Source organism: Chrysoperla carnea, chromosome 3 (assembly GCF_905475395.1).
Source record: "Chrysoperla carnea chromosome 3, inChrCarn1.1, whole genome shotgun sequence".
Taxonomy (NCBI): Eukaryota; Metazoa; Arthropoda; class Insecta; order Neuroptera; family Chrysopidae; genus Chrysoperla; species Chrysoperla carnea.
Window position 1 is genome coordinate 15,115,346 of NC_058339.1, and position 16,142 is coordinate 15,131,487.

A 16,142-nucleotide genomic window follows, 5' to 3' on the forward strand; every position below is an offset into this window, starting at 1 on the left:
ACACAATAAACATACATACATTTATACACACTACAAGAACAAAAATACCCTCACAAATATACACGCACACTCACACACATTCTCCGGTTCACATGACAGACCAGAACAAGGAAAAAACAGTTTACCGTCACTTGACTGTGTCCGTGCGGTAAACTAAATCGGGCTCAGCCCTGCTATGAAATAGATGAGAGAAACAATAATAATAAAAATAACGTAAAAAATATATGCGGAAAAAACTAACTGAAGCAAAGGTGAATTTCAAAAGAGATACTTCAACAGCTACGTACATCACTTTTTATAGCATTACCCCCACCACTAAAAAAGTTGTAATTTGATATTTTTATAATCGTAATTCAAACTAATTATTTTTTCTTGGAATTCAGACAAGTTTAAACATGTTCAAACAAGTTTGAACATGTTCAAACAAGTTTGAACTTGTAGCAGGATGATGATATCATATTTTTCAAGGTCAAATTAACATATTCTTGAGAATAGCTGACACGTGTAAAATTATTTTAAGATCAAAGTCCATTCAAACAAGTTTGAACATGTATTTTTATTATGTAAATTTCAAGTGTCATATTACATTGCTTAATCATAAAAAAAAAATATTAACATCCGGTCACGTGTTTTGACACATGTAAAATTATTTCAAACAAGTTTGAACTTGTAACAAGATGATGATATCATATTTTTCAAGGTCAAATTAACATATTAATCATAAAAAAAAATATTAACATCCGGTCACGTGTTTTGACACATGTAAAATTATTTCAAACAAGTTTGAACTTGTAACAAGATGATGATATCATATTTTTCAAGGTCAAATTAACATATTCTTGAAAATTGCTGACACGTGTAAAATTATTTTAAGATCAAAGTCCATTCAAACAAGTTTGAACATGTATTTTTATTATGTAAATTTCAAGTGTCATATTACATTGCTAATTCAATAAAAAAAATATTAACATCCGGTCACGTGTCTTGAATTTTATCATGTCTACTTAAAGTGTCAAATTACAATATTTTTCAAGGTTAGATGATATCTATTTCAACATATTCTTGAAAATTGCAGACTCATAATATTCTTTTCTTGGAATTCAGATTTGCAAATTATTATCTAACACGTTCAAGTGTCATATTACATTGCTTAATCATAAAAAAATATTAGCATCCGGTCACGTGTTTTGACACATGTAAAATTATTTCAAACAAGTTTGAACTTGTTACAAGATGATGATATCATATTTTTCAAGGTCAAATTAACATATTCTTGAAAAATGCTGACACGTGTGAAATTATTTTAAGATCAAAGTCCATTCAAACAAGTTTGAACATGTATTTTTATTATGTAAATTTCAAGTGTCATATTACAATGCTGACTCAATAAAAAAAAAAAAATATTAACATCCGGTCACGTATCTTGAATTTTATCATGTATATTTAAAGTGTCAAATTACAATATTTTTCAAGGTCAAATTAACATATTCTTGAAAATTGCTAACTAATGTCAACGTCCCGCCCCCCGTTCACTCCCCGTCAAGCACCACTATTGGTCAAAGCCAATGACGTCATCAATGCTTAGGCAGCCATTATTCTCCTCCACCACACCTCCCGACGCCATCTTGATTTACTATTGGCCAATGTCGAGGTTTCCAACATTCACCTAGGTTTGCCCTTACGTCCCGCCCCCTGTTCACTCTCCGCCACTATTGGTCAAAGCCAATGACGTCATCAATGCTTAGGCAGCCATTCCTTCCCCCACCACACCTCCCGACGCCATCTTGATTTTTACAGCGCTACTATTGGTCAATGATGTCCCCCCTCCAACTTCGCATTCAACCGAGGTTTGCCCTTTTTGGAAAAGTGTACCATTCTTTGGGGTTGAAAGTGGGCTCGATTATCTCATCTAACGTCCAATTCCCGCCCCCTTTAAGCCCCACTTCCAAGAAACACACTCCTGTCAACCACGCCCATCACTATTGGTCAAGCCCCGTTTATGTCATTCCTCACCCCCACCACACCTCCCAACGCCATCTTGATTTACTATTGGTCAATGACGTCATCTATCCCCTCCAACTTCCGAGGTTTCCAACATTCACCTAGGTTTGCCCTTTTTTGAAAAGTGTACCATCCGGGGTTACTTGAGGTCAAACTGTGCCAGGAGTAACTTGACTCTTCTACTAATAAAAGTTGTATTTCATGAGGAAATTCGTATAGATACTTGAATTGAAAATTTGGATGGTGTTTATTGTTTATAATTGAATGAAAAATTTTTGGAATGTCCACATTTTAAACTTCAATCTTGCTAGAAAACAGAGTCAAACAAATTTTCGAAGGTTTTATATCATTTTGTTTTTATTGTTATTCGAGAAATAATTTGGTTATGCTGTTTATTACATGAATAAGGTATTATTAAAGCAAAAAAAAAAAAAAATTCTTATTATCTTTTCTAAATCTTAAAACTTGTATCTTGAGAAATATTTGCTTTATCATTGTTCTTTTTTAATAACCTGTTGAGACTTATGGTTTGATATGTTATGTTATGATTATCTTTTTGCAACTTACGCCTAATCACGGAAACGAAACACTAAAAACAGCCACAGTTCGAAAAATTTGAGCAGTCAGACGGATTTGAATGCGGTTTTCTGCATTCGGTTCGTTAAAGCTTCAGGAATTTTTGTGACCTAAGAAATTTATAAGAATTGAGCTCCGAAGTACTTGGTGCCCAAGGTAAATGGTATGACTGAAGTGTCCTGTGACATGGTCTTTAATGAATGGGCAATCAATACACTTTCAACGGTACTTCATTTGTCAAATTATAATAAATTGATTAGAAGTTATGAGGGAACAGATGAGCAAAAATTTATATATACTTTTTAGATTCATACTGAACCCCAAACGATAAATCTTTTAAGATAGATAAATTACAATAAATATCTAATGTACTTAAGATTTGTGACACATCACATCAATCGGACGGCCGATGCGGTGGTGTGAATGAATACGATATGAAGTTTTGGTTATCAAATAATACTTTAAACCTTTGCTAACATTTTTTTCTGTTCACAATTCATTTAGATGGTTTCGAAAGTATGGTGGATGGAAGGAAAGTTAAAAGTAGATATGGTAAAGTAGCAATCTGTACATATTTTGTATCTGATGCTGTGTATAAATGTGTCGGTGCGTGTATCCCTTGTGACAAACAAAATAGTAATATATGGTGTCTGCAACTGCTATTTTAACAAATGATGTTCTAAAGACTTATTATAAAAAGATTTTTAAGCTTTGCTTGCATATATTTTATATTTAGAGATTCAGTTTATTCCAAAATTTTTAAAATTGATAACCCGAGCACCTTAGTCAAAAAAATTGATCAACCTCGGACAAAATTTTTAAAGAATTTTATCTTCTACAACTTTTATGATAAATGTAAATGCGATTGAAGGGAAAGGAAATGAAATATTCTCCAAAAACTCATTTTCGCGATCTTTGACCTTAAATGTTGAAGGACGCGCACACGAAACCATATGTGGCTATTGAGACAGCATTTGTACTATCTAAATATCTATTCCGTTAGATTCCGAGGTGAAAATCTGAGATGATAGGAGTATGAGCAATTTTGATATGACGAATAAAATTTTATCAATTTTTAATATTTTAAAAATCTGGTTTTGTTTTCATTAGAGGTGGATAATCAAGAGAATGGTAGACTATGCCAAAAGTACAATAACTTTGGAGTGAAAAATAATTATCATATGTCAGCAAATGTTCATTAGGAAATACAGGCAGCAAAACTTTGTGCATATGATACGAATTCGATATGCCTCACCTAGAATCCGCATGGATTCCGAAAAACCTTACTAATAATTTTGTGAGAATCATTCCCGGACACGAGTTGCTCATTCAAACATACCTGTTTTTGCGGGCTTTTCCACCCTCTTGATAACTAGCCTTGAATTGTTTGTTATTTGTTACACATTTTCGTCAATTGATCAAAACTCGTAACTTATAATGGTTGCCATTAAACTAATATATGCTTAAGCAACATTATCACCATGTAATATTTTATTAAAATATGAAGCTAGATCTCTGTATAGTAAGTCAATTATTAACACCAATATGTATAATGTATTATCTAAAAGTGAAACCTCACTGTGGAAAATCCTAAAGGACATATATACTATATAACATGCTTGGGTTATTCAAAGTGTGGTTCTACTATATCAAGAAAGAGCATCAACACAAACAAGACTGACTTGGAGGGACTTAACCAAATATGAAATTATGTTTCAAGAATCTCATGAATATAATATTATATTATAACATATTCAAATTAAATTTATTGGTATTATAAGCATAAATATATCAATTTTTTTTTTATATTACTTCTCCTTTATTTGGATGCTATTTTTAACTTTCTTCTTTTTGTCGATGAACGGAAAATTTCGTATCTTCACTAACTTTTAAACTAATATAATTTTTAATTTTAATTTTTATAAATAAGAGATGAATTTTAATAAATAAAAGAAGTAGTATTTGCTTTATTTGTAACAGGAATACGGGATTGAAACGGTACACTATGGGTGCGTTTATCAGAAAAAAGCGCTAGGAAGCGCTTGTAAGCAAAATGGCGATTGTTAAGCGGTAAGCGCTGTCAAATAGTAAATAGCTATATTCATCTAGGACGCTAAGTTAGCTTTAAAGCTTTAACCGGGGAACCTAACCTAATTTAAATATAGGTATGTTTGTAAATTATTCATATTAAAAAATTACCAATAATGAATAATATTTTAAATAATGTTGTGAATGATGAAGAAGAGATGGAAGATATTTAAGTTAACAAACATGTCCTGGCCGAAAACTGTACAGTTTGTTTTTCAGCGCTAGTAAGCGCTCTCGAGCGCTTTTTTCTGCCAAACCCACCCTATGTTTCATTGCATATTGTTGAGCCTGGGATGAAATAGTGGTAGCTTCATCAGCAGTAATAGTTTAAAAGCAGCTGCCGAATTGAATAGATTCAATTAAGGTCGAAACAAAAAAAACCAATGAACAATCAACAGACATTAGAATTTAAACAATGTGTACCTATAACAATGTTTTAAGAATTTCATAAATAAGCTGTATTAAAAAACTGTATGTTTGAAATTCGGCGAGCTACAGTAAGCCCAAATTTTTTACACAAACAAGTAGAACTAACAAAAAGTAAATATGTTGAGATAGCTGGGATTCTCATTGCAAAAAAATTTAAGCTTGAGATCACCGAAAAAAACATGGATAAAAAAATATACAGGGTGTTTTTTAGTTGACTAATGCTGGAAACCCGAAAAATAACTTTTATCGATAAAAATTCTTCAAACGAAAAAAGTTGGGTATGTAGACTTACGCAAACATTTCACTTGGCCTAGATTTTCAAGCTCAATGAATATAATAAGAGAGAGTGGTTATTGATTAAAAAAGTAACATTTTTTGTTCAAAGCATTTTTCTTTCGCAAACCGTACAATACCAATAAAAGTGGTTTGCTTTTCTAAAAGGACCTTCTTTGTTCAAATGGAATGAACAAACGCATAATCAAGCCAGGTTTTTGCTATCAATTACTGTCTCAACTAGTCGGTTTACAGAAAAATCTATCAAAAAAAAAATGTTTGCCTATTTATAAAGATCAACTTTCTAATATAATGAATCAGATTGAGTTTTTTCATTGAACCTGAAAAGTTAGATCGAATTCGATATATGTATAAGATGAGTGTTTTTGAAACTAACATTTTTTAATTAAAGAGAATTGAAAAAAATACACTCGAACCAGGACTCGAACCCGGACTTCTTGGATTCATGTCAAATTCCTACCAATTAGGCTATTCCAGTTCTAGACACGAATGCAATTTTTTCAACTCAATGAATTTTATAATTTGTTTATCCACTTATTTATTATTATTACTTATTGTTGTTGTTTACTTATAATTATGCATACGAAAGTTGCATTCGTGTCTAGAACTCGAATAGCCTAATTGGTAGGGCGCTTGACATGAATCCAAGAAGTCCGGGTTCGAGTGTATTTTTTTCAATTCTCTTGAATTAAGATTACTAGACAAGATATTTGTAAATATTGAGTTTACGACTGTATGTAGCATATTACATCAAAAATAATCGAATAGACCATGATGTAAATATCGTATGCATAATTATAAGTAAACAACAACAATAAGTAACAACCTGTATATGTATATTTACTAACAAAATTTTTTTTAATGAAATTCAATATCACAAAGTTAAAAAAAATCAATAATATATCCAAATCATAAAGAATAAACTTCAAATATACCTTACATATTGGTTGGTGGTGCTTACGACGTAATATATTCGATTCACTGGAGATTCAAGAGTATATAAAGAATATGTATGTGTAGGTTATTGGAAGTACCACAGTTTGGCTTTATTCACATAGTGTACATTATAAGTGTGAAAGTAAGCATGTTTGTTTGTTTGTTTGTTACGCTTTCACGTTAAAACTAGCGAATGGTTTTTAATGAAACTCTACAGCAATTTGGCTGATATATCAGAATAACCCACGAACTATAATTTATAAAGATATAAAAAAAAAAAAAATAAAATTTAATTTGACATTTACCATTTTTTAAATTTTTACAGAAATATTTATGATTAAAAATGATGATTATCGATGGAGCAAATCTATGATCATAATTTTGAACCATAAATTAAAGAATTCTAAGTAAATGTCAAACAGAATTAAAGTAGTAAATGTCAAACAAATCATGCCCAACTATTCTGATATACTCAATGAATCAAAAGAGGGTGGAGGCTGTAAAGCTGTGGTTTTTACTTTTAAGCCCAGTAAAGCGGGCGGGTATCAATCTAGTCGTGTATATTTTTCAGTGTTGGAATTACCGAACAAAAAAAGTTGTCGAAAAAACAACAAAATATTGTATAGAAATGTTTTTTTATTATAATATTTGCTTTTAAAGCCCATATGGGCAAGCAATCATCGGAGAAAATAGGTTTGGCGTATTCTTTTATGTATTTCTATTCATTCTTTTTTTTTTGTCAAGAGTATCTTAAAACCTTTTCTCTTTTTATTTTCAAATATCATATGTTGAATAGTCACACAAATAATTTTTTGTAGGTTTTCTGTCTAAAGATTATTAGAATGGATTTAACTGAAGAAGAGTGGTATTATTGTCTTGATTATTTCATTGGAATGTCACGTAGCGATGAGAATTTAACTTGTACTCGTACAACCTTCACATATGTATACAATTATTACTTTTACTATCTTTAATTCAATGATAATGGAATTAAGGGTTAAATAATAAATTAATTTTTAGATAATAAAATGAATAAAATGAGTGTCTTCTTATTCAACTAGATGTAAATAAAAGAAGTTCCAGGAAATAAATTCATTAAAGAGCCCAAATAAAGGAATACGAGTTGATTTGAAAATGATTACAATTTGGAATCATTAAGGAGTCATATTTTTGCGTTCTTGAACGAAAAAGTGACTGACAGCAGTCAGTGGAAAACCAAGTAAAATTTCATCAGTCAATCAGTCCGATTTTCAAAGCCACACGTTCTAACTTTCAAAGTTAGTGGTTTTTAACTATCAAAAGAAAAGTTTGTATTGCAAAATTCTTGCACAAATTACATTAGCAATAGTTGTGGTGGCCGAGTCGATGCAGTATGGACGTCACACCTATGCTGGTTATTGAGACCCACAATGCTTCTGGTAGATAGTCCTATTCAAAATTATAACCTTACTTTTGCTGGGTTAGGTAGGTTATATTGGCTGTCCACGAAGGACACACTTAGGCTATAGAGCCCGTTGTGATACTATGTGTTTTACCATATTTTCCGCTGATAATTTCATTTATCAACTCCTCAATTTCAGAGGCTGAGTGCACCTGCTTCACAACTATTAATTATATTAATTTTTGTTGCGACGGCGGAATCCAGCCCGCTACCCTGGGCATACCGCGAGCGGAATTGGTTGCGCCCTAACCAACTGAGCAAGGGCGACTGCTAACATAGATACTATATGTAGCTGTCACTATACGCCATGCATTTCTCACTGTGTATCAACATGATAATTCTAACTTTGTTTCAAAGCTAAATTTTCGACACGAAATTTTCTATTTTCAGTAAAAAGAATGAATTTATTTCTAGTTACATTCCCAATTTTCATGAACAATAAAGTAATAAATGGTTACCCTTCAAAACAAAATTATAATTACTTTCATTTATAATAAATAAAATTATAGCGTCTTAATTAATATTTGAAAATTGATTTTATCTAAAAAGCTTTTACGTCGATACTAAATATTGAAATGCCATATTATAATCATCGAACATCTTTTAATTAAATTGTAATGAAGAAAAAACGTAAAAATCATCAGAGCACGAATTATTATGTTATCGATAAGATACAATGCAATTGGTTTTCTGTACATAATAATTGTAAATGTCTTGTTCTGTTTTGTTCGAAGCATCATTCACAGTGAACCCAAAACGTGAATCATAAAATTTTATTGTATTTGTTTCGTATTTTTATGCTGTTTTAACAGTGTTTACGTGCTTCTTACCATGGAATCATAATCATCTACAGTTTCATGTAGAATGCCAAAGAGATATAAAAATAAAATGATTTCTAGCCGAAAAATCTATAAAAATTGTCTACAGATAACAGTTTCCATGAAAATAAATATAATATTGCTTAAATGCAAAATTATTGCCCATAAAAATTTGGTTTATCAACTATTAAAAATAAAGTTGAACATAGTACTTCTGCGTGAGTCGTATGGAAGATTGGGTATGCAATTTTCAAAAACAAAAATGGTAATCGATACTTCAACTGATTAGGTTCAATTGGAGGTAGGTACGTTTGGTTGATTGGTTTCACTTCACTGACTATTAGGATAAAGAAGACATAGAACAGAAAATTTCAAATGAATCTGACTTAAAGATAACCCTCTTTGATCTCTTTGTCAACATTTTTCTTGAGTTTTATTTACCTATAATACGATTTCGATATTTTCGTGTGATCGACTAAGCGCCCTATTAATTATAATTGATCAGACTGACGCTGCTTGAATTCAAACTCGCAACCTCCTTGTTTGAAATAGTTGAAGGGTCACCTTTATCCAGTATCGCTGAGGCATTAGCCTTAGCCGTGCAGTCCGCCTCCAAATTAGCAAAGAGTAACATTCATAATAAGAGTAATCACTAGCTAATTCTTACTGATGATGACTACTTGGTAGTCGAAAATACTTATTTTAAAAATACAAAAACTGATCTAGGAAATTGGGGCAAAAATCGAAAATATCCTAGAGTTCTCATTTATTATCTTCGATAATATTTATATCGATGTAGTAGTATATAGACATACACCATCGCACATACACGATTACAATTTGAAATGGTGTTGTAATTATTGTTCAACCAACTCATTCCTAGGACTTTACACTAAAATGTTTTCAGCCTGTATTTCTTATGAAGCCGAAGTAATTATCCTCTGCCTCGTCATTCCTTCCTTCTATCTTATCTGTCTTCTGCTTTACTATTCTGCGCCTGCTCGGTGACATATTGTAAATAGAAATATACTTCTCAATGAGTAATTAAATAAATAATTTTAAAAAAATCAAAAAACCAACTTGTCCAGTTGTTAAGAAAGCGACTTAAACAGTAGGGCCCTTTACTGAAAAGATTAGAGTCATTCTAGATATTAATTGTCATCGCTTTTTAAATACAACTGTTCGTATTTTGACTAACTTCGCTCGCAACAAGTTCTACCGTCGGTTTTGTAGTAAAACCTTATGCCAACAAAATAAAATAAAAGTGTATTCAGTCTCTGAAAATAATTGAGGAACTGATGAATGAAATTATCAGCGGAAAAGGTGGTAAAACACATATATGGTATCAAAACAGGCTCTATAGCATAAGAGTGTCTTTTGTGGACAGCCAATATAACCTAACCTAACCTACTAGGTCAAGACGTTATTGTGTATTGCATTTTTTTTATGAATAACACGGTAATAAACTATTGTCCAGCTACAAAAACTTTGTTAAAAAGCTTTTATGTAACTTCATCATCAAAAACTGAGACCATTAATTGTAAATAGTGCATATATACAGTTAAACAACCATTTTAACGTAAATTACATAATTTATATTGTGCTAAAATTCATGTTTGTTATCGTTTAGTGTTAATTTCTCGTCGTGAATTATTATCAATATCATGACATAATATTAATTTAACTTAATAAATTGTTTCTTGTATATAAAAAGTAAGTGTATTATTTTTGATTTATAATGAAAAACACAAGGAGAGAAAGACAAAAATATACGACGCTAGATTTGCAGTAAATTTACTATATGAGAATGAATTTATAGCAAAAATCTCATACCGTTTTTATCACTCTTTTATTTCTATTTTTATGCTTTTATTTCATTTCATATGTATATGTATAGGTATGGAAGATACTCCGAAGCCGGCGCATCGTTCGCAAGAAAGGGATATTTCCCTATATATTATAAATGTCAAAGCGAGGATGTTTGTTTCTTTGTTTGTTTGTTTTTTACGCTTTCACGCAAAAACTAAAGAATAGATTTGAATGAAACTTAACAATTATATAGTTCATACATCAGAATAACACATGAGCTATACTTTATAAAGATTTATTAAAAAAAAAATTGTTTAATTTAATTGAATTTGACATTACCATAATTTACAGATATTTGTAAAAATAGTCAATGTTAAATAGTTAATAGACTGTGTTGTTTACGCAATCGTTTATTTTTTTTACGCCATGAAAGTAAAAACAGATAGCCAGCCATACATTCATGTCACACACACATGACTGGTATGTAGTTTACAGGCTGTTCTGTTATTGATAGCAGAAAATTGTACCAGTAAATGGAGCTTATCAAAATAAATGGAAAAGCTCTTTACCAAATTTCAATCTGAGGCCATGATTCGGGCCTTCTGAGGCATTCACAGACCTATCAAATTCAGTAAATTAGTATGTGTCACTTAGAATAAAGAGAGGACTTTATCAAATTATTTCACCAATACAAAGACACTTAGATGTGAGGGGTATCAAATTATATATTAAGGTATAGGTAAACAATTTTAAGAAACTTGATTATTTACATAAAAATATTAAATATCAGCGCCGGCATAGAAGTCTCTTTTATATGTGTATGAGTGAATGGAATTTATTTTATTCAGAGTGCTTGGTTAAATTTACCTGTTTGTTATATTCGTTGTTTTCTACCTAACTGAAAAACATAGATAAAATTTATATTTTTTATTTGAGAAATGTTATTATGATGATATAATAGAAATATACCGTTATATTTATAAAACAGTGAACATAATACATTTGTAATTATGAAAATAAAAGCGAAAAGTCATTATGAATTTTTGTTGTTGATAAAACTAAAAGCGATATCATACTAAAACTTTTAGTTTTGATATTTTTCTTAATTTCGCGATCCAAACACAATCAAAATTTGATGACAGCGTAATTTGTTACTTAATTTTATTAAAAGACTACAAAGTGTAATCAGATATTCATTGCTTTAATCTAAATTTCTTCTTACTCTATATATCAGATTTTTCTTAAATGAACTAAATAATTATAGGTAACCTTCGTATAGAATTACTACAACGCCAATTCAATGGTAGCGATCTAAATTGCGTGATATATTGTCCGTTGATGTTTTTATATCACTTTATTTAACTTCCCAGAGGAAGTTAATATAATGGGGTCGATTTTAATGTAATGGGATATGTGCTTGTGTGCGTATGTTTGTTCGGACCAGTTTTTGACAGAATTACTTGAGCTGTTTTTTAATGGTAATAAAAAAAACTGATTAAACAGAATCTGAAAAGTGGATAAAACACATCATTTATCTATGGAGATAATGATCGTTCCAGCATAAGCTGCAGTACATGTGCGAAGAATAATCTATGAAGGCTAACAAGACCTTTTTTAATGTTTTCTCTGGGATGTTAGCCGTGTGGACTACAGGGGTCGCATTCACACGACTTCAGTACCAAAAGCAAAACATATTATTATACCATGTATATATGAAATATACATAGTATATTAAGTTTAGTCCCAAGTTTGTAACGCTTAAAAATAATGATGCTAGGAAAAAAATTTTGTCATAGGTGTTCATAAAATCACCTAATTAGTCCATTTCCGCTTGTCCATCCGTCCGTCCGTCTGTGGACACGATAACTCAAAACCGAAAAAAGATATCGAGCTGAAATTTTTACAGCGTACTCAGGACATAAAAAGTGAGGTCAAGTTCGTAAATGAGCATCATAGGTCAATTGGGTCTTGGATCCGTAGGATCCATCTTGTAAACCGTTAGAGATAGAACAAAAGTTTAAATATAAAAAATATTCCTTATCAAAAATTAAACAACTTTTGTTTGAAACATTTTTTCGTAAACATCACTGTTTACCCGTGAGGGCGTCAATTAGGCGGAAATTTTATAATATGTACTATACTTGATTATCAGTTATGTATGTGTCACATGTTTGTATGTGTTATGTGACAAAGAAATCAACACTGACTATGCATGGTATTTCAACAATTAACTCAGTCAATTGTTTGTTTTCACTTGTTCATTTGTATTTTTAGTTTCAGACAAAATTGATAAAAATTACAAATCTATAGAAAAAATCATATGTTGAGTAAAATGTTTTTTTTTAGCTCTAAGCCTAAAATTATAAAAGTTTTAAAATCATTTATTTTTAAAAACTAAACAAACTTTACATATACCTAGTACCTACCATTTAACTTTTATGAATACAATCCTCTAGTTGACACTTATTTTAAATATAAAAGAATTAATATTAATGTACGTATTGTGTTTTATGACACACAAAGTTATAATATGACATACAAGATAAGACAAACATTGTCGTAATGACTTTACCATACAGAACTTAAAAGTTTTTTATTTCAAAAAATGCCAATTATAATGTATAAGAGATCTATAACGTTCGATTTTTTAAGTGAAAACTTCTTGAGAGACGTTGGGCACTTTTGGTAGGGGAAGATGTTATCGGTTCGCGTTACCGACATGCTTATGGCAGTATATCTGTAGCTATACAGCTGACGTATTGTGTAACATTAGTGCTGCGTATATAACAAGTACATTGAAATTTATGTAAACACAAATACTATCCACAAATCATATGCATGTATATTAATTGTTATTTCAATTGAATTGTATTTACATTTTCTCATAATCTTGTACTACCTGTAATATATTTAAATAATATAAACATGCATATAATTGTTGCTCGGAGTGTCAATAGATATCAAAACCAGATGGATGTTGATAATTTTAGTTCAAATATTATGAAACTTCAGATTTTTATACTAAAAGTTTTAAGTTTTCACTTCTATCGACAATTCCTATGACTGCCAATTTTTCTTTTCTTAAATTACTTATCGAAAAATTGAGTAATTGAGCAAATAATTGGCCTGCCGTTTATCTTGTTAAAAAGATTATACAATTGATTTTGGCATCTCAAATATCTACATTATCGAGTGCTTATTGCATTCGGAATACCTAGGCGAAATTTTTATTAAAGCTGAATAAAATCTTAAAAGCTTTAAAGGCGACATAAAGAAGATGCCATCCTGAATCCTGATGTTTAAAAGTATATCTAAATAGAGTATGTCGATGTTTAACGATCACAGTTTTTAACTGAACTAGAGTTATGAGAAACTGATTTTACTGGAATTACCAGATTTTATACATTTTTGATTAGATTAGCTAATATTATCATCTTAATAAAATTGAATCACTTTGTATAAAATAGAATCATACATCTTATGAATATGACAACATAGAACAGTATATGAAGAAAATAAATTTCAAAAAAAAAATAAAATAAAATAAAAGATTTAACTTTGTAACAACGAGTGAGTGTTGTATAGTGAACAAAATATAAAGAATACTAGATTCGTTAAAAACTTACGTCGCTTGACATTTTAAACGTTGATTTATAAGATTTATGTTATTCATAATTTATGTCTAAAAATGAAGTGGTATATTTTTGCAAAAACAAAAATTTACGTCAACTATTATGATCATTGTCAGGTGTGAAACATATGTAAAAAAAATTTTTTTTTGATTCGAACAAAAATATTATTTTATTTGGTTTATGAAATAAAATATACAAAAATCAAACTTACCGCATTCTAGAAATGAACGAAGGTGTAAATTCTAAAGATGTCCATACTCCTAAATCAGAGTATTTAATCTCTTCCCAGCCTGAATATTTAATTAGGGAACAAGCTGGAGATGGCACATCTGAAAAAAAAAAACAAAATTAAAAATTAATTTATCTTTAAAAGATAATGCATGAAAAGCTGAAGAATAACAAAGTTCATGTAGCTAGGACAGCGTTCAATTTTGTTACAGAACATTTTAAACCCCCGAATTAAAAAAAGAGGTGTCTCTGCCTGTCTGTCTGTCTGTGGCATTGTAGTACCTAAACGGATGAATCGATTTTGATTTTTTTGGTTTTATTTGAAAGGTTATAAATCGCAAAACAATATTCATTTGTAGTCGGTTAATCGATACAATACTGAAAAAATATACCTGTAAAATTAAGAAAAAACGTTATCAAAATTAAACAGAAAAATCCGTTCAGGTTTTATCTTAAAAATATTTAATAATACATCTATCGTACCAAAAAACGGTTTCACCATATCCGTATTGGATGAAAGATGGATAGAACAATATGACCTACTTAAAGTAAACGGACAAATTTTCGAATTGTCAAGCTTGGCCATACTGAGAACTTGTATCTTAAAAGGAGCCTAAACGTGTTTCCGCATTTGATGATTTTTGAATTCGAGGGAGATATTAAAGTGAAAACTTTTTACAAAAATCACTCTGTGTAGTCATATAAAAGCACTTCAATGAAACCTAGACGTAACAATAAACGTGTTCAACTATAGAATAAAAATTGATTCGATTTTCCATGGTGTTGTGAGTTATTTAAATTAAATATATTTCGTTTCGCAAAAATTTATGCATTGAACAATTCCAAAGTTGATTCATTTAACATCAATTCAAATAGAAATACTCGTTTAATAATTCATATTAAAAGAATTTTTCTTCATCTGTTCGAACATCATATTTCTTGTTGACTACTCTTTTATAGTACAGACATCGAATTTGTAAATAAGCAAAAAAGTGGGTAAAGTAGTTGTAAGGTATAGTGTTATTGGTAAAACAACGAAGTCATTTATACATATATTGAAGACGATATCGTCTATATATACTCGAAAAATTCGTAAATATGAGAACAATCATAATTTGTGATTCTATTCACGTATTCAAAGCTAATATATTTTTCACGAAAGAGCTTCATCTAGCTAATATAAGTACTTATATTTGAGTACATGTTGAAACGTTCATTTTACGATACATATACACCTCTTTGTATATTCTATTGAGAGATAGTTACTAGGTATATACACCATTTTGTAACTTTCTGGTATAAAAATGTTGTTTTCACCCTGATAAAAGAAATAAAAGTACCCACAAAATTTGAATTATGCGGATTCTTATCAAAAAAATCGAATTTTTTAATTTTGCTCTCTCACATCCAAATTTTATCCAATTTTGATAAACCAAGTATGTAATCCTACTAAGTGTGAGTCTTATTTTTCAAATTTGTTGTCAAAATTAATCTAGATTGAATAAGTTTCAAGAATGTAGAGTCCTGGTCCCGGAATTAAGTATAAAAGTGATAGCTAGCGAATAATTGGCATCACTACTGAAAAGAATGACCGAAAATTAGTGGGTTTCAAAAAAAAAAATCCAATAACGTCATCAAAATCCAAAAATTTTAATTTTGCTCTATCACATTCAAATTTTATCCAATTTTGATGAACCCAGCATGTAATCCTACTAAATTTGAGTCATACTTTCCTAATTTGTGATCAAAATTAATCTATCTGTAATAGGTTTCAATAATGTGGAGACCTGGTCCGGGAATGAAGCACAAAAGTGATAGATAGCGAAAAATTGACATCACAGCTGAAAAGAATGACCCAAAATTAGTGTGTTTCAAAAAAAATTTCAATAA

General features: G+C 30.2%; 1 protein-coding gene across 1 annotated transcript in view; it reads right to left on the reverse strand.

Annotated features, from left to right (window-relative positions):
• Positions 1 to 4,413: 4,413 nt before the first annotated feature.
• LOC123295881 overlaps positions 4,414 to 16,142 on the reverse strand; it is a 344,446-nt gene continuing 332,717 nt past the window's right edge. Inside the window, exons 2-3 of the mRNA XM_044877342.1 lie at positions 14,236 to 14,353; positions 4,414 to 4,471 (exon numbers count right to left, since the gene is read on the reverse strand). Coding sequence (XP_044733277.1) covers positions 4,414 to 4,471; positions 14,236 to 14,353 — 176 coding nt within the window. The remainder of the gene's footprint in view (positions 4,472 to 14,235; positions 14,354 to 16,142) is intronic.